Below are 19,810 nucleotides of genomic sequence, written 5' to 3' on the forward strand. Positions count from 1 at the left end.
TCTAAGCATTGATTGTTTTCACAGCATCCTTAAAGGGTAAGCTGTCTCACTATCCAAATATCATGGCTGGGAAACTGAGGCTAACAAAGGCTGTATGATTTATGTGAAGCCACAGAGGGAATAAATGTTGGGTTTAGAATTCCTGGCTTCTGTTCCTGTGTTTGGACTCATGCCATCTCTCAAAGAAATCCTTGATTCCTCCTAATGCTGCATACCTTTCCTTGTCTGTTAAATGTAGCCATTCGAAAAGTAGCTGGTACTCAATGCTCTCTGTCTGTCCTATTGAAACTAATGAATGCCTGCAGGCAAGCATAAGGTATCGTTACCTTTGACAGCCAGTATGTTTTATGTTTTAAATTATGTGTTGGGCAGAATTTTTGGATACTAATTTGATATAATGAGATGCGCTTCTAATATCAACCGTAGTACGGGAAGGCCTTGCAGCCAACCTACTCTTTATTTAAAATTATTCCATTTCAGATGTCCTAATGAGTGCTGTGAGTTGTGTAATTCTTTCATAATTTTCCTCCGTTCCCAGAAGGGAACTAGGAGCTGGAGTTTTTTCTGTTTTTTGTTTTGGTATATTTCAAATTAGAGTAGCATGAAATAAAGATCTAGGGGAAGATTTTTGTGAAACAGTTGCTATCGTGAGAATGGCAGTTAAGCAAAACACATCCTAGTCTAGAAATGTTAGTGTTAAGGCAGTTCCTGATGCCTCTGCTGTTTGCTATTATCTTATAAATATCTTGCCTCTGACTTTACAGTGCTGTTTATAGAATTTAATAAAGCAAATGTAATAATGCTGCCTGTGCTTTAATGCACAATCTCAATTGGGTTGACCAGAAGATAAATAGGAACAGGAATGATAGTGCGTTCCTACAGATTGTTTTTAATAAGCATGTTATTTAGTTGATCAGCCCGGTACTGTAATGCCTCCTATCCTGCTCTACCAGACAAATTTATTAATGTTCCCCCCCCCCCCCCATTTCTCAGAGAACATCGATTCCCTACAGACATATCTCTATTAAACCTCTAGAAAGTCACAACTTCCAAATTAGATTAAGTAGCAGGAATGGTGCTAGAAGAATCAAAGAAAATTGAGTGTGTTATTGAATTCTTGCCACATTGTCTGAGGAAGAGATGGGAGTTATGTGTAGTGGTAACTTTTGTCTTTACTGTACTAACAAAGCTGTGGGCATTGCTGTCAAACCTAATTGTCTGCAGTGCATCAGGATAAAATGAATCTTTTATCTAAACTCATACCTAGTGAGATTTTACAAGTGAGAAGTAGATTTCAGAAGGAAGCTGTACAATTGATCAAAATCATTTGCCATTATTTGCTGTACACAGCTCTATCCTAAAAATCCTAGTGGCAAAAATTTTAAAGAATCACCTGGCTTTGGACTGGAAGCAGGCTTCCTTGTCATGCTAACAGTTGCAAAATGCAGATATTAATTTTAAAGCTGCCAATTTCTCATTTTGATCTGACATATTAAAAAGCATATAATTAATGGTTGACATTAGTAATTAACATTAACTTTATGGTGCTTAATATGCCATCATTCATCCATCAAATAACTGGTATGCATAATGTCTTTGCATAAAGGTTTTAATTGCTCAAAGTGATCCTTCAGTTCTCAGGCTCTACGGTTTAAAGTAGTTGTAAATGTGTTTTAAAAAGACGTGAATTTTTCACTTATTGAACGTAAACATTGTTTTTGTTTCTCCCTAGGAGCGTGCACGAACGTGTAAGCCAGCGGCTTCAACTGGGAAACACAGCCCCAGAAACCCAGCTTCCATTAGTGGCTAAAGAGCACCACCTTGCTGTCGCCAGTGCTCTCTGGAGAAATTTCTTTCCTTACTTGAAGAGCCAGAGAATGTCACAGACGCCGCCTTCCCCACAGCTTGCTGATACAGCTGCAGGTTAGCACTGACCCTGCCTGCGACCTACTGGGTTTGGTGCTATTCTCTGGGTCACAGTCTTTCAAGGAGTTTGTATTTTGGGATGTTTCTCCTTCCATGTAGTAACTTAAGTATGTATAAATGCAAAAAGTAGACTCTGTGCTAAATGTTTTGACAGAAAGAAATATTGTAGTGTTGAATATCCTTAATGGGGTACAAACACATTGAGAATGCCGAAGGGGTTTGAAGCGATACAAAACTAAATTCTTTTTCATTACTAGTCACAGATTATAATCAATATACAAGTGTTATACAGTATAAATAAGAATACTGTATTCAGAATTTACTTGGTTTTATATTAGTTTTTTTGTGTTGAACTGTTCATAACGGTTGAGATTCAAACTAAATTTTTTAAAATATTTTTCATTTGAAAGCAATTTTTGAAAGGTTGCTTACTTGACTGTTGCTTTTTGCCAAATTCTTATGTTCATGGTCACGAAAGTATTTCATAATTCATTTTAATTATTTGTCTTGCTTTACACTGAAGGCTTTTTATCTTGAAGTACAGCATTCCACATGTGTGTGAACTCCACATGCAATGAGTCAGCTTGGCAGTGAATAGAAAGATAGCCCAGTTTGATCTTTCTCATCAGTAGCTAACATGGCATTCTGTAGTTACAATGAAATCTTGCATCCAGTTAACTAAAATTCAGAGGAGTGAAACGTAAAGTAATTTTTCCTATCATGATATGAATTAGATAAAGTTACAAGCTCAGGAGTACTGAGTTGGTAATAGAAAAGCTAAAAGACCCTTCTTCATTTGAAGCAGCTCTGTGGTAGTTAGGAGGTAGCGTTAATGAAAGAGGCAGTGTGCAACAGTAGTGGTCTCACACTGCTGAAACATGTGTGAGAAACAGCAATACAAATCAAAGGAGGAGGTTGTTAATGTCAAAACTTTCATTCATTTCCTACAGTGACATAGATTTTTATTTTATATTAGCACAGTGAAATAGCAAGAGCAGCAAGCTATTATAAACTCCTCTGAGAAGGAGGGGAGTACAGTTGTGACCTGCTTTATAGAGATGTGTTAGTTAGCACTACAGAGACAGGCAAACTTTTCCCACGCTGTTTGAGCTTCTTGCCTTGAGGTTGCAGCCCAGAGGAGAGAGAGAGAGCAGCTGTCACAGCTCTCCTGCTCCCCCTGCCAGGCAAAAAGCCTAGGCCTCACAGCACTGTTCTGCCTCCCGTTTCTCCCCAGCCCCTAGTATGGCTGATGCTGCAGAAACAAGGTGATAATCTGGAAGAAGGCTCACACAAATTGTTTCCTCAGCTAAAGCAGAATGGGGACTCTGTATGACCTTATTGTTTGTTCTGAGGCACATAAGGAAATGGGAAGTCCTTCATAGCTTAAGATAGTCTGTCCCTATACTGTTAATTAAAACAATTTTATTGTTGTTTCTGAAAACTAGCGTTTTCTGTCTAATTCAAAGTCAGTTCTTCAATGCATGCAGGTTTATATTTATTTGAATTGGAGAATTTGGGAACTAATGAGCCCCTTTTTCATTGCCCTCCAGAGTCGGTTTTCCTGACTCATTTGATGCTTCTCAATTCCTAGAACCCATAAACTGCTCAGCATTTAAGATTACATCTAATTTCTGGGTTTTAATGCAGTTATCATTTGCAATATTAAGAATGCATTATATTTTTTATTCTGGTAGTGTTGGATGCGGTTTCTACAGTAGACTTAAACAGCAAAAGGTTATCTTTCATTAACAAGATTCTGCACAAAGTACTGCCCTGGTTTTTAGATCTGCAGCAGTTATATGGAGATCCTTTTTGAGAGTAAATTTTTCCTGTAGTGCTTTATTTATATGGTAACTTTTGATACATGAAAGTCTTCTAAAAATAGAGAGGTACTGGCTTTTACTGAGTGAATTCTTTCCAGATACAGTTTTTCACTGTGAGAAGTGTGTAAAAACAACAAAACAAATAAATAAAACTCAACCCTCTAAAGCACAGTAATACTTAAGTGTACAGGGCAAGATATAGTGGATGGAGGTAAGAAAGGGAAGTCAAGAAGATGAAAAAGCAGGTTTTAAGACATTGCAGAGGTGGTAAAACTATGCCTTCAGGATTTATAAACTGTGGTTTTGTGAATCAATTTAAAATTGCATATGTTAGGATCCATTTTTCCTCCTTTGCCGCCCATGTGTCTTGATGATTTACAAACTGCTTGGGGTAGAGACTACATTTTTAACATGGGTACAAAAATCACTCTTACAACAGTTGCCCAGTTTTAATTGAGATTTCTGGTACTTGCAGACTGCACATTAGTAACTGTAACCAATTTTCAGTATTTTGTGTGGAACGGGGTTTATACTGAGAAATTATTAAAATGGTGGCATGTTTTTCTCTCTTTAAAAACAGGTTTTACTCTCTTAGCTTTGGACATACCCAGCAAAGCCCTATCAGATCTCCAGCCACAGCCTGTTTTGTCAATGATGAGGCTGTTTGGATGGGATGACATGGTGTGGCCTCAGCTGGTGTCAAGATATCTAAGTCATCTAATTCAAAACAGGTGAAAAATTGTGACTATTTATTCTTCCAGTACTTTTTCATCCTTCATTAGACTTGAGGAAAATCTTGCTTCAGACTCTAATGTTTCGGTAAAATGCTCCAGATTCTTTACATCTTCTCAAAGAGGGTCAGCTAGTGCAGATTGCCCAGGACAAGCCAGTCAAATTTTTTTACACCTGAGAAATGTTATTCTACTAAGTAAGCCTCTGTGAACCTAAGATGGATGGGTGGTGGTTGTTTTTGTTGTGTGCTTTTTTTTGCCTGCCTTGCCTGCTTCTGAATCAGGTTTTGGAAGCAGGGGAGGTGAGAAATGAGAGAGAAAGAGGGAATATTTCTGTGTTGGACTGTATTTGAAAGTGAAAAATGTTGCACATTTATAGGGTACATAGTGTGTTAAGGACAGTAACTGTAAATCAGGATATGGTAAAGATTATTTAAGTGTGGTTGACAAAGATGAGGCTATGGCCTTCTTGCAGGGAGGTGTTAGAAAAGGTTGAATTTAGTTCCTTGTGTGTCAGTTTGGAACTTGGGAAAGGAGTGTTCAGTCCTCTGCTATATTTCTCTTTTATGGTTTTATAGGGTGAGTTTCATTCAAGGTTGCAGATACCTAGCATGTGCTGAATGAAATAAGAGTTAGGCACATCAATTCCTTTTATAATTTGAATTTTATAATTTTGAATTTACTTGCTCTTTGGGTAAGATCAAGAAAAAAATTTTGAATTCCTAAACTTTAATTTTGGAATTATTTAGGTCTTAAGGTTAATTACCAATTCTTTTCACTCAAGTCCGTGTTTGAAAGCAGTTACTTAAGTATTTGTTACCTCTATCCATTAAACACCTGACATATTGTTACAATGTTATACAATAGATACATTGTTATCCTAGCTCAACTTCCTTGAAAAAGGACAGTGAGTTCCTAGAGGTAAGATATTTTTAGTAGAATATAGAAGTATCACTGTTGTCTTGAAAGCACTTTTTTTTTGGTAGTATGATTCATGTACTGATTTGCTTTATGCAGTTTTATAAAAGTTATCAAAGTATCTAAGTGCTAGGATCTGAAGACTTCATGGTTACTGTGTCTAATAATTTACGCATCACGCATTCTCAGTTAAAAAGAAAAAAGATTCTTTTGTTTCCAATACTGTTATACCCTGCAAGCTCTGGAATATGAACGAGCTTTGGAATTTCTCCTGTAGTAGAGCCTAAACTTTCTTCTCCAGATCCATGTTGTGTAGAGCATGTTAGTGTTACAACCTGTCTAAACTAGCTTTGAGCATGTGAATAAGCTCACTGTTTTAAAAGGACCATTTGCCATGCATCTGGCAGGTAGCTATTGTTCTTTCCTTTCTAAGGATTAGGAGCATATTCCTTTGCAGTTCTAGGAAGATGCCTAAGTGGCCCACCTATCAGCAAGCAAGAGAAACAAGAGTGAGACTACAACAGAAAGTGGTTTGTGAGCCTTTAGGACCAAGTAGATTAGCTGTGTACATCAAGATTACATGAGACTGAACTTCTTTACATGTTACTGCAAGGAGCATTAAGTCCGTAGGCAACCTATTTGTTCTCTTTTGGTCTTGGAATTCAGTGTTAATTTTTTTTATTTTATTTTATTCACTTTCATTTGGTCTCCTTACTTATTTTGTCAATAGCACTTCAGCAGGGATGTTCAGACAAAATATACAGATATCACTGGTTTTTAGTAAATGAAGCAGAAAAACCCCTCAACTTCATTAATGTTGTTTAGTGAGAATTAGAATCCAGTTTGGTTTCCATCTGGACCTTTGCTGACATTCTGTTGCAAGCATGAGTAAAAAAATCAGTAGAAAATAAGTAGATTTACATGTACACGTATCAGGAAAAGAGTACAAGCATTTTTCATTAAAGTTGAAGTATGTAGGGATGATCAGGGAGGAAGTTTCTCGAATAAAAGGTGTAACTGTTTTCAAGAAATATCCCTGACCTGAGCCACACATTCACCACATTTGATAGTAATTGGGAACAGAGTGCAGCACACACCTGCTGTCTTTTAGCAAGGAGTTTCTCCAGAATTAACGATTCAAGGTTGATATGCTTGGGAAAAACAACTGCAGCAACTACTCATGGTAGTGAGGCAAATAAAACTTTGGAAATACGAAGCAGTAGAGTACAGGGACTGTGCATTGAGTGACTGTGGTCTGACACCTGACTGGTAGAATTGTAGCAAGTGTTGGAAAGTATATATAGCATGTTTGTGTGGGAATGGGTATACTTGTGTGTGTATACATACCTAAATGAATATTTCTGTAAGTGTACTGCCAAGTACAGCAGTTTCCTTTGTCATCTCCAAGGTGCCCCTTTATGTTTCCCTTTTGGATCTGTTTGGAACGTTGCATATCTTTATTTGCTGAAGCAGACCTTCTCTTCTCCATCTTTCCTGTAGTTAGTACTAAGCAGACTTTAGAGTAGTGTGGTACACCTGGGCTGGCTTTGTATGAAAGGCTGGAGCAGCATGAGCAGTGTCAATATGAAGTTCCAAGCTGATTCAGATAAACGATTTCCAGCACTGTACATTGTCATTTTAGACAATACAGTCAAATCATCTGTTGTTACAGTAAGGCATTTCCCATTATGTGAATTTTCCTCCCTCTGTTTTTTTTGTAGCCAAATCATATGTACATGTGTATATGTGAATCTACAGCCAAATGACACACTCTGTCACCTTTCTGCCTACTTTTATTAGATCTCTCTGCCTTTTTTCTTCCTCTTCCACCTACACAGTTCACTGTGTGAAGCTTTTTGTAGCATGGGCTATACATCCTACGAGGCTTTGACAGTACGCTCGTGGTTTCGCTGTGTTTTGCAAATGTTCCTCGATCAACCAAGTGGTGCCTTGGCCAAGACAGATGCTGAGAGAACAGTTGGTAAGTGCTCGCGTTTCCCTCATGTTTGCAGTAATGGGGCTATATTGCAAAGCTGGCAAACATTTTCAGCTAATTACAAAATGTATTTTTGTTTGTATTCCTTTACTTTTACCTAATTACAAAATGTGTTTCTTTACACTCCTTGTGCTACTTATTGATAGTTTGCCTGCTCTGCATATGACAAATTTATCACAAACAAAGATAAAAGAGCTTGTTTCCTTGGAAGCAAAGAATAAAAACTTGCTCCCAAGGAGACAAGTTATTTTTCCCCCATGGAGAAACTGCTCTAAAAAAAGTGAAAATCTGAAGTAAATAGTCAGAAATCATGCTGTGAATGGCCTAAATGAAAAAAAAAAAAAAAAAAAAAAAAAAAAAAAGACGGGTGGGGGAATCTAGCTGCAATTAATTTTCCCCGTTTATACACTGGATATTTTGCTTTCTTAGAGCAATATTTCATCCCTTCCTCTAAAACCACTGCAATTCTCGTTTTCTGTTGAACGTGTCTTCTAGTCACTATTTCTCATACACATTTGCAGATTTCTAAAAAACAAAGAAATCCATCAAATTTGGTTATCCATACCTAAAACTCTTTATTCTCTTACAAATTGTATCAGAAAAAGAACTGGTTTGGACTTGTGTCATTTGTCTGGAGGGATGCAGTTGGTTGCCAAATAGTTGTGTTTTGGGTATTTTAAAGTAATCTTTCACTTTATCATTTTGGAACTAAATTAAACCTAAAAGCATAACTGTGTACTGTATTTACTGATGTGCTCTCTTGTTATAATCAGGAAAAGCCTACATGGAGCAGCTGACTGAAATGACAAGACTGATTTTTAAACTCTCAGAAGTAGAAAACGTTTTTTTAAAGGCTAATGTTGGACAGTCAGTTTTCAAGCAAGACCCAAAAAATGCTCTTGTCCACTTCATTAAGGTACTGTGCATCTACCCTGTGTTAGTTTCATATGACAATTTTTGTGAAGAGAGACTATGTATCAGATTTAGAGTGCTGAAAAAGCAATTACTCACAAAATGAGAGACTTAGTAAACTGATTTATTTCAATGTTTTTGTTTTCTCAGGCCATTGGTAGAACTTACAGTGGTCTTCAGACACTCCCTGAGAAATCTGCCATGGTAGCAAAGACTCTGGAGTATTTGGGTGATGTGTTAAAGTACGTAAAACCATATCTGAAGGCAAAAGGACCTCCAGAAGGTCTGCAGCTTACATATTGGATTATAGGTAATTATTTTACACCTCTTTTCTTTTAGGAAATAGTTTTAAAGAATTAGTAAAATAAACTTAAAATACTTTTTCCTCTCTAAACTGTCCATATATATTTTTTCTCTATACTATTTAATGATTGAAAAAAGAAAGTCACCAAGATGATTAGATTTTTTTCCAAATTTTCTCTAGACCCTGATGTCTAACCTCCTTGTGGTTTTTGGTTGTGGGGTGGTTTCTATTACCCCTGCAAGTCAGTATTTTCAAAAGTAAGTTATTTTCCCATCTTTCATTACTGAAAACCACCTGTTTTACCTAAACAAACTCAGTGACAGTGACAAGAGTTGGTTTCTGGCTATTTAGCTGCAGTGAGGATTGTCATAAGTCATAGCAGTTCCTGGCGCTACAGCAATTTATAACCACAGTGGATCTGCTCTTCCCATCTCTTCCCAGAGAGGGTCATGAGATCTTTTTGTATGACATTTTAAACAGAAGTGATGAGCTCTATTTCTTCCTGTAGAACATAAAAGTAGGTGTACACCCTTCTGAAAGAATTCCAAGTTTTGAACCGTGTGGACTGAGGCAACATGCAGCTTTGGTGTTAGGTGTCCACACTATGGGGCATAGCCTGACTCACCGAAGAAAACACTGTAGTAATCACTTATTTGAATGGGTTTTTTCAATACTATATAGTTAATGTAGAAGTGGAAGTGCAGCCAAGGAGTCACAGAATTTAGCAAACTGTAGACAGATTTTGTTAGGGCCAGTGTGGAGAGGTAAGGTAGAGTTTAAAACTATGGTTTTAGGGAGTTTAGGAAAAGGTTTTTCACCCAGACCGTGATAGGGCACTGGAACAGGCTCCCCAGGGAAGTGGTCACAGCATCAGCCTGACAGAGTCCAAGAAGAGTTTGGACGATGCTCTTGGGAACATGGTATGACTTTCGGTAGGTGGCCTGTGCAGGGCTGAGAGTTGGACTTCAACTGAGGATATTCTGTGATAAGCAGTATTACGACAGGCTACATGGTATGTAGTGGAGTTGTGTTAGCGGCTTAGGTATGTACTTCACTTCTTTTTTGGAGCTGCTTCTCTGACATGCACTCTCTACTAAAATGCAATTCTAGTATTTATTTATTAAGTGTGGAACCACTGATAGGGTGGAAAAAGAAGAGTGTTTTAATTATCAATGAATGTACCAGTCTGACCCATTTACCTTTAAAAACAGAGTAAACCTTATGTGTCTTAAAACAGAGATAATGATTTGCATGCACACACAGTTTGCATCATTATTCTAAGGAGCACAGGGAGAGCATGACCAAGATGCAGAATGTGCATCAAATGTACTGGAATTAGAGTTTTGTAAAATACTTAATTTTTATATTGTGACATCAACATACTTTGATATACAAGGTGTATATCAAATTAAACATTTTTAGATACCCAGATGTGAATTGGAGCCTTGGAAAGTATTTTTAGATTGGTATCGTCCTTTTTGTTCTTTGCAGTAGGAAACAGTCTTTAATCATGCTGTTGTGTGCAAGAAAATGTCCTTTCTTTTTATTTAAGAAAACATAAAGAAGGTTTAAAAAAAAAATAGTCAAGTGTTTTTCGATCACTGCTTCACATTCTGTGGGCTTGTTAAATTATACGGACAAAGCACAAAACTTAACCAATCTAAACGCCACCTGTCTGTAGTCAGATTGTGTCTTGTACTGTCCCATACATCACAGCAGTGATAATAGAAGGAGTACTTTTAGCTCGAATGACCATGTTTCTTTCAAAGTAGGAAGCTTAGACAACATTATTAGAAGTATTGTTAGGTGATCGTTCTCTTTCTCTATGATTGATCATTGTGTTTTCTTTCACTCCACAAGATTAATGTTGTTTTGCGTTGTTTTTAGAGATGATAATGAATGACTTTTATAGATTAATAATATCTTGTAACAGCCTGCTTTTGATTTTCCATTATTTTCAAAGTCTTAAACATGTTTCCTTGGGATTTTCCTGTGTTTTAGACCCAGCAAACTTTTTCTTGCCTCTAATAAAATGTAAAGTTGAAAATGTCTACATAAGAATCTTGTTTTATTTAATGTGTGTTTTGAGTATTAACACTTCTGAGTATGAATTTAGTTTTTCAAGAAAAATTATACCTTGCCTGCAATAAGGACGTTTCTCAAAGGTGGGATATTTACACATCAACACCTTTTTTTTTTTGTTTTTCCCCAAGTCGAAAGAACAATCTTAAAAGTGGCTCAAAACTGAGTAAGTGACATTTTATTGTGCTGAAAAGAAGAAAGATGTTCTCTGAGGCTCTCAGTTCATGAACTGAGAGCCCACAAAGACCTGGCAAAACTGTGCTGTTTTAATGGAGTTAGCTTCTTAATCTGCTGAAATTAAATGCAATTTGAAGGATATTTAATGTTCTACTGACATTAAATGGCTGTTGCTGATATAGTGTTAGACAAATGCGAAGGGAAGGTAAAGGCAGCATTTCTCTGCAAAAGGGATGAATGCACACAGCAAGGTAAATGTTTAAGTGCATGTGTGCTGATTGCAGTAGGGTTATGGATCAAGTTTTCTGCAGGGATCTAAGAGACTCATCCTTTCTTTAGTATTGCTGTACTTTTCCTAAAGCATCTTCACTTGCCTAAAACCTTCTAACTGTAATGTGTTGAATCAATTTAGTATTTTATTTTGATCAACTGTAAATGGACTTCTGAGTTGTTTTGACTGTTTTTTAACGGATGCCATGGAATGAGCACATAGGAGTGAGACAGTTCAGTTGCTTTTGCTACTCTCAGATTATCTAATTTAACATAATTGCTTCCTTAGGCTATTGTAATTTTTTTCCTAACTGTAAATTGGTTTGAATTTTTTTTCAACAGGATGTCTGGTAAAGTTCTGTGCAGCAATACTGGCTACTTCCAAGGCACAGCAACTTTTGTTTCGCATTGTGGATTGCTTACTGCTGCCACACTCTGTGCTCCAGCAGGATAAGGAGCTGCCTGTGGCTTTGCTGTCTGCCATTCAGGAAAGCCTGCCTCTTTACCTCCAGGTACATATCTCAGCTGTATTATCAGCACACAAATGAATCTTCAGGAAAAGATTAATATTGCAGAGGATGTTTTCTTTTTCCCTACTCAGAACAAGCATTGACTGAATTTACCAAAGCCATAAGAGAAGTTTCTTTTTTCTTATAGAAGTGGAAGGAAAATTGCCACCCCTTTGGCTTTCCTCATTGCAGGCAGCTATGCTGTGGTACACTCCAGAGCTTCTGGTCTCATCACTACATATGGAAAAACTTTAGCCAGCCTGCTGGTTACACTGGTCTCCAGTGTGACAGATTTCTCAAACAGTGCATCAAGTAATCATATGTAGTGAAAAAATTGTTAAGATGACAGAGCAAACAAATATTTTAAATCATCCTTGATTTAAAACTGTAAACTAACTGAAAGATAGTTATAGATACCCTTTTTTTGTTGCTCTTAGGAGCAAAAGAAAATCCTTGGTGTATTATGCCACTGGTTTGTCTTAGTACTTGGAGAAAATGTTTTTCTAAATCAGGTTCCTGCTGCTTATGATTACATGACTAAAGTCTTCCCCATTATTCCTCCTACTCTTCCCTCAGTTACCCTGTCACTCTTGAAACTCCGTAAGGCTTGTTGATGCTGTAGAAAGAGACTAATTTCTGCTGGTGAGAAAGAGGAAAGACTGTATTTTGAAAATAAACAAGTCTCTTTTTTGCTTACCATTTTCCCTTCTCTCTTAGTCTTCATTTTGACTGCAGTTCTAACTCACTACTTTGCAGGATTGTATTATTAAACAATACAGTGGTGACATTGTAAACATCACTTGAACTTATTACTTTTAAATGCAGTTCATTGTGAGTGAAGGCATGTCATATGGAAGTGAATATGGTTATGTAATGCTCTGCACAGTATGTTTTGCTTTGTTGCTCTGTAGGTATTTTCAGAAGCTGTGTACATGTAGGGCCATCTGGACAATGGTATTAGCATGGAGTGTGAGTGTCTGTTTGCTAATTTGGTATTTCCCTTGTACAGCCAGTTTCTCTGGAGCCTGCACAGACAGATGCAATCTTCAGATGAAACTAGTTGAGTAGATTTTGAAATCTTGAGTGTTGTGTCCCCCTATTTCCTGTTTTATTTGTCAGATTCTGACTTCCAGACCTCACTTTTGTACACTTCATTAGTCTGCTGCGTTGTCCATGTGCTTTCCAACTATACTAGATGACCTTGTTTGACCAATTTTATTTTAGACAAAAACTGCTTCTAGAAAACAAGTAATTCTTTCATTTGATAAACAATTTCATGGAGAAAAATGGAGAATTTGTGAGTTATTTTTCCTGTTTCAATATGAGACTTTTGTATTTTATTAATAGTTTGTATTTACAAGGTTCCAATATTTATAAGTGTTTCAAAATGCCTCATTTAGTCAAAAATACTTCCTTCTCTTTTATGTGTAAAAGTGGAAAATTCCAATTTAGAGTCAACACAAAAATATTTCAATATCAGTTTAAAAATAACAACAAAAATATCCTCTTCTGGGCTCATTTGAGATTGAATGGATTCTAGGCACTCTCTGGCATCTCAGGTTATTGTTTCACAGTTATCTTAAGGCTATATTTATTCCCTTTCACCACCATATGCATTCCCATTTAATTTGCTTTAATGATTTGGTGAATAGCAATTTCTGACTTGAATCAAATAGTAACTAGGCTCACAAAACAAACAAAACCCAAAAAGCCAAATGGGCGTATCAGAAAAGTGATAAAACAGTATATGTGGGAGGGAAGATGGAGAAACAGAATTCTTTGGGAATAACCTTTCCTTGACTAACATAAACTGCAGGTGAAATGTGTGATGAGGCCTCTCTTGGGTAGCTGCCCTGTGCCTGGTGCTCATTTGTGGAGGTAGAGCACCGGTGTTTTAGTGCAGGAGCCTTAATTCATCCTAACGTTAGACAAACATTGTTCTGCGGATCTGTCCCTGTTAATACTCCAGCTTACAACTTAATCCCTTGGTAGTTACATGAAAATAAAGAAACAGGAATTTGGAGACCATGCAAAGCATCTCCTTATACATGCGAGTTTTTTATTCATAGAACAAGTATAAAAGCCCTTAAATGGAATTTCTACTCAGCAGCCTTGACTTTTTAAAATTTTTTTCTCTTTCTTTAGTCTTCTGAAAAATTCCAGGCTCCATCTTTTTTTTCTTCTTCAGTTCCTACAGTGTGGGCTTCTGCTTTGCTCAAGAAAACTACTTCAGATCTCAGAAAACATTTTAGTTTTGCTAGCAATGACCTGAATAAACTTACCTCTTTCCAGAGCTTTTAACAGCTACTCTTAATGTGGTTTACTTGATCCTTTGTGTGTTTTAAAGGGGCTTGAAGTCAGTCCTAGTAGTAGTTTATTTTACATATCCACTGATGCAGCAGTTTTATGAAATCCTGTAGAATTCCTGAATATTTTCATCTTTTAGGACAACAGATTAAGCTGCTTCTCTCCACAAAATGTAGTTTATTACTGCACAATTCATCAGAACGAATACCTGTGTCTCACTGTTCTTCACCACCCCAAACCTACAAACTTATTTATTTTATACAAGCACACGTAATTGTCAAAGGCACTAATTAAGACTGGATGTTGCATTTCTGTCGCCCTGATTTTCAGCCTTCTGATGACTGTTTACATATTTCTAGTGAAGTTTCTCACGGATGTAACATAAACAAGTAAATTGTTTTCACATACCAATGTGTGATGGACTTCTGAGATGACCACTGGGGTCAGAGGGGTGTCCCCTTTGTCCTCCAATCCTGGACTAAACTCCAAATCCTATTTAAACCCCAAAACAACAATAAACGGCCATTTTTTCTTTCCTCACTTCAACCTGTCGGGTGAGTGTGGTTCTTTCGTGTCCCTACTAGCAACACATTTCTCTCTCCTTAGTTCAGAAAACACTGTAGTATACAGTGTTTACTTGTTTTGTTGGTGCTTGTATAGAACTTGGGGCTATACTCCTGACTTCTGACAGTTTTTGGGCAGCTGGTCTGGTCTCTACTGTACAGGGAGCTTATCAAGAAGTTTTTTTTTTCAAACTCAGTCACTGATTCTGCCTTTTCAAAATAGCTTAGATCTTGCAACTTTTAAAGTAATTTTTTGGGTTTTTTAATCTTGCCTAAATGGTTACTGGCTGGGTACTATTTCATTCACTGCATATTGATTTTGATAATATTTGATGACCTAAGAAAGATTTTTAATTGAGATATAATATAAAAATTGCCCTCAGAATTGTCTGAATGACTGATTTTGGAAAGTAAAGCATGAAGAATGTGAATGAACAGCCGTTTTACAATTGTATGGGACCGTTCCTAAGTATGAGATTGTGAGGTGTGTAAAATGCAACCGTAGGCATTTCACTACTGCAGAACGAAGTTGAGTTGATTTATGTAGATTGCTAAAATCCACCATAGGAAGTTTCAGGCCAGTATTGTTCTTGATGGATTTCTTGGAGGATGATTTGGAGGAATTTCAGTACACATTTACCAGTAATATGGGAAAGAGCTGAAGCAGTGTAAGAAACTCGTTTTGGAGAAGAAATATTAGTTTAAATACATCTTGCAGAATACAGTGTGGGTGCAAGGAATAAGCACTGTACACATAATGATAGGGAAGGTAAGATACCCTGCGTAGTTTATCAGTGTTAGTCCTGTCCAAATAGAGAAGATTTGTTAATTTCTATCTAAATACTGAGTATAGCAAAAGAGCTTCACTCTGAGTCGTGCTTGGCACATGCACTTCCCAGTGATTTTAATGGCTCTGTGTAGGCTCAGAATTTGTCAGAGATCAGACCTTAAAAGCCCTCCCATGAGTCACATCTGTGGTCTGATATTTGAGCAAGCTTATTAATACATTTTGTGAATTATAATATGTATTTAATAGGAATTGTACAACATTAATTGGTGGACAGCAGATTTATTCCAACAGCAGGACTTACAGTATAAGTCATCATTAGGTAGCTTGGCATTTCTGCAGTGTATAGTTCCAGTAATCCACACTAATCGGTTCTTTGCTCTCCACAGGTGATTTACAGATATACAGATAAATCAGAAGAGGCAGCTCTGGCCACAAAAGGTTCCTGCAGTGAACACACACAGGAATCAGTTGCCTTTCTGCTAAAATGAAGAGCAGATGATGTCACGCTTCTCTGCTCCCCTTAAAATGTTCTTTTTTTAAATCTTAACTTCAGAAGATGGCTTAAGAATATAGTTAAGGAAAATAAAGCAACTCTAACAACGCTTTAAAGTCCATCTGCTTTGTAGAGATTGTCCTGGGGGTCTGATGTGATTGATTTCAAATCTCAGGTCCAGAATTGCAGTCCAGTTGCACATGTGTTTCTTTTTTCTCTCATTTGAACAGTAGCTTCCATCATCTCTCTTAATTACTGGTGGGATTTAAAAGAAGAAATTTCTGTGTGATTACCTTGCAATCACATCCCTAGGCAGCACTGCCTAGAATGTTTTGCCATTGTAGCTGGAGATTTGCAGCTACTGTGCAGTGTTGGTGATTTATGCCTTGTGCCACTTGGTGTTGTCAGACCTTTTGCAAGTCTATTGTTCTCTGCACTTAGTAAGGGAAAGGAGGAGTCCAAACTAAAGAAGACCTGAAGTCTTTAGGCCTTTTTGTCCAAGAGAGAAATCCAATTCTAATTTTTTGGGATGCAGTTTCCAAATCAATTCATTTCAACCCAAAAAATGAAAATGCTTTTGTTTTCAGGATCAAGATAGGTTTGTAGGTTCACTTTCAAATGAAATTATTAGACCTGCAAAAATTAGTCAGCATTCCTTCAGATATCTAAATTCTGATATTCTTTTTATTGCAGCTATTTAATAACTCTAGGATCATTCTTAAAAACTGTAACTCTTACTAGTTAAAAATATATCTTCTTGATACTGTGTATCATTTGTTGATCCTCAGTTTGAAGAACTGTCTCATTTTAGCAACAGTAATTGTTAGTTCTTCCGAGGTGTTGCATTCTTCATGTATTCCTGCTGGTATCCTCTGTAAGGTTGTGATGTTCCTTGTTTCCCTTTTATCAGATAAATTAATACACTTTGTCATAGATGTTCGGGTTCTTTTAGTGTTAAAACAGTCTAGAGTCTTAAGAGTGCTAGTTCTGGTATTTGGGTTATGGAATACATTCTGTCTCTTTATATGAGCTTTACTATAGAAAGCGCAGGCAAGTCTTCTTTATGCCTGCTGCAATATCTTACTGAAAACATCAATCACTTAAGTTTACACACTAAATAGTCTGTCATCTCTAACAGTCTCTCTCAGTCTGCTACTTGCCAAGAAGTACTAGACTTCTTTTTTTAAGAATTCTGATACAGCAGCAGTAGGTTTTTCTGACAATATTTACTTTATGTACACAAAAGGAGGAGAAAATCTGAAGTTTTACTCAAAGCCTTAGTTCAGAATGTGTGTTTTTTATCATTGAGACTTGCCAGAATTATCAAGGAACCCTAGAAGTATGTGAGGTGAAATGCTTAACCCAAATTTGCATTCAAGAGAGCCATCAACAGCAAATCTTCAAGTACCTCATTTCTTGAAATCTAATGTTTCCTGTGGAACCAAAAGTGGGAACTCCCCATTTCAAGACCCTCAGCTATGCCTCAGCTTGCCCTTTTTTTTTTTCTTTTTTTTTTTCTTCTCTCTGAATGTTCTGTCACGTTCACACAGAGAGAAATAGATGAAAATTTTTGGGGAGGGACTTCTGTACAAAAAGCAACAGAAATATACTTTTTCCATAGCTGGATAAAAAAAGCTGCTTGACTTGATCTGTTCATTCTTATATTAGGGCCATTAGTTTACCTCAGCAACCATAAATATTCAGACAGATACTCCTACCAAAACTGGAGGCTGGATTGCAATGCTAATGGAAGTTTGAAGTACTGTTGAAATTGCTGTCTAGGGAACTCTGTGCTTGACCTTGTTTTACACCATTATTCATGTTGGACAACGCTATTGTGAAAACTGAGCTCTCAAGAGGTTTCTGGTTGTGCTACTGACTGTAACCCTTGAGATAGGAGATCATGGGACCTTTTTATTTTTTTTCTTAGTGATTTGTTCTTCTTCCTCTCAGTAATCAGATGAGGGTGAAGGAAACAAATCTTAACTTTCTCTTATGGGAACCCATTCCAGTAACAATACTACTCCTTTTCATGGATGGACCATATATATGTTCTATAACTACAGGTAGAGTTCAGATAAGCACTTTCTGGGCAAGTACTTTCATTATAGATTTTTCTCTGGATCAATACAGCTTATATTGGATAAATCACAGTGGTTTTAGCCTTATCTTAAACAGAATTTAAAACCTCCTCTCAATCCCTTATAAATGGTGCCTAATTTACCCTAATTTCTTCATACTATGAGAAAATCTTTTCTTTTTGGAGCTCAATTCTAGGTGCTCATTTTTCTGCTGTATCATTTATACAAAAATTTCACATGATCCTTTACAAGCAGATGAGGTATTTATTCTTTCTGCCCCTTCTTAAATCTTACCTGACTAACATACTTTGTTAGACATGTACAAGATTGAAAACAGAAATGAGAAGCTTTTGGGTGCAGCAGCTTTCTCAGATCTGAAATGCCATGCTTTTATTTTGAATTTGAAGGAGAGCTTGCATGTCCCAAAGCTTATCTTCCAATATATTAGTCTAGTGAAAGATTTTTCTCTCCTTTACAAGCCTTCCCTGCCTCTGTCTTCATTTGCAGATCATCATATCTGCAAGGTAAGGTAAGGGCTAGTGGAATATAAGCAAATCAGTGATGCTTATTTGTCAGTCATAGTTACTCTGTGTGCAGCAGTTTACACATGATGTAGTGAGTGTTTAGCCTACAGTTGTTAAAGATTTATTCAACTTTATTGGTAAAAAATTTATTCAATTCCTCACTTCGTAAAATTTTCTTCTACAGGGCCTGTCCTTCATATGTTGTCAGTCCCAAACACAGGGTGCCTATTTAAACCAACTCCTTGGGAGCATTATTCGACATTATTTTGGACGATTCCTCCCTTCCTCCCCGACTGCGGCTGGTGCTGGGCAGCATCCTCTGCTCACTGCTTTGGGCAGCTCCATCACGGCCCCCCAGCTGCTCCGTCTCCGCAAGACCACTTTGCATGTCATAAGGTAAGGACCAGTGGAGTATAAAACACTTAGGTTTCAGATTCAGATTTCACAAACAGCTCATGAGCTCAGGCCTTTGCTTTCCTCTCAGCTGATGGTGCGGCTCTTGGAAGAGCCTGGGAGTTGCTAGGCAGGGAGCAAAGGAAGGACAGTGTTTATATATCAGGAGAGTAAAATTGGAAAGATTTGTGAGAAAGTAATTAAGGATAAAGGTCCTAGGCCACAACAAAAAAAATTGCAGGAGGTCACATGAAAAGCAAGTAATTTTCTAGAAAAATTACACTCCAATAAACAACATCATGTGTGTCTCAGGCTGTGTTTGAGACGCAGAGTTGCAGTGCTTACACCTGCCACAGTTACCTGTGCATGTGGGGGCCTTGTTGCTCTCTAAGTGTCAGGGTTTACACAGGTGTGCCAGCTGCCCAGGGGACATTGAAAACTGCAGGTGTGGGAAGAGAGAGTCAGGGAGATGGGATTTGTTCACTGCGCTGTCACCACTCGCATGATGTTAACAGCAGCTACAAATCTGTGTTCCTGCTGCTGAGAGGCTGGCACTTGGTTTTATGTACTGCAGAATAGTGAACAATCTGTACTTCTTGTCTGTGTGGGGAAAGGATTTAAACCCCCTCAAATACAGGCTTACATCCATGGTAATTGGATCTTCATTTGTTAAAGAGTGGGTATACATGTTGGTCAGAAAAAGAATGTCATTGCTGATCTTGGGTAAATACAATTGGCAATCTTGTAAGCAAAGCCTGTATGATCATATATTAAAGGAGTGAATTAAGATTTCACAATCTTAGTTCTGATGTGTTCTTGGATACCCAAACTTCGTCATCTTATAAAGTTATTTTTGAATGTGTGCATGCACATGTGAACATGGGGATTAAGAGTGGAAAGTTCTGACGGTGTAATGGCATTTGGTGATTTTTAAGATGTGAAACATTCCTTAGTGATCTGGGAAGAATTTGTTAGAACTGAGCAGCATTCTGGTTTGCAAACTGCTGGGTG

General features: G+C 37.3%; 1 protein-coding gene across 2 annotated transcripts in view; it reads left to right on the forward strand.

Moving 5' to 3' along the window:
• MMS22L (MMS22 like, DNA repair protein) overlaps positions 1-19,810 on the forward strand; it is an 89,530-nt gene that overhangs the window by 62,436 nt on the left and 7,284 nt on the right. For both annotated transcript variants that reach the window (XM_066179520.1, XM_066179521.1), the window contains 7 exons: positions 1,733-1,923; positions 4,330-4,480; positions 7,237-7,379; positions 8,168-8,310; positions 8,457-8,616; positions 11,482-11,651; positions 18,591-18,802. In XM_066179520.1, the coding sequence (XP_066035617.1) occupies positions 1,733-1,923; positions 4,330-4,480; positions 7,237-7,379; positions 8,168-8,310; positions 8,457-8,616; positions 11,482-11,651; positions 18,591-18,802 (1,170 nt within the window). The remainder of the gene's footprint in view (positions 1-1,732; positions 1,924-4,329; positions 4,481-7,236; positions 7,380-8,167; positions 8,311-8,456; positions 8,617-11,481; positions 11,652-18,590; positions 18,803-19,810) is intronic.

This window comes from Chamaea fasciata, unplaced genomic scaffold (assembly GCF_029207755.1).
Source record: "Chamaea fasciata isolate MVZ Bird 193981 ecotype frontalis unplaced genomic scaffold, bChaFas1.0.hap1 SCAF_3, whole genome shotgun sequence".
In the NCBI taxonomy this organism is placed as follows: domain Eukaryota; kingdom Metazoa; phylum Chordata; class Aves; order Passeriformes; family Sylviidae; genus Chamaea; species Chamaea fasciata.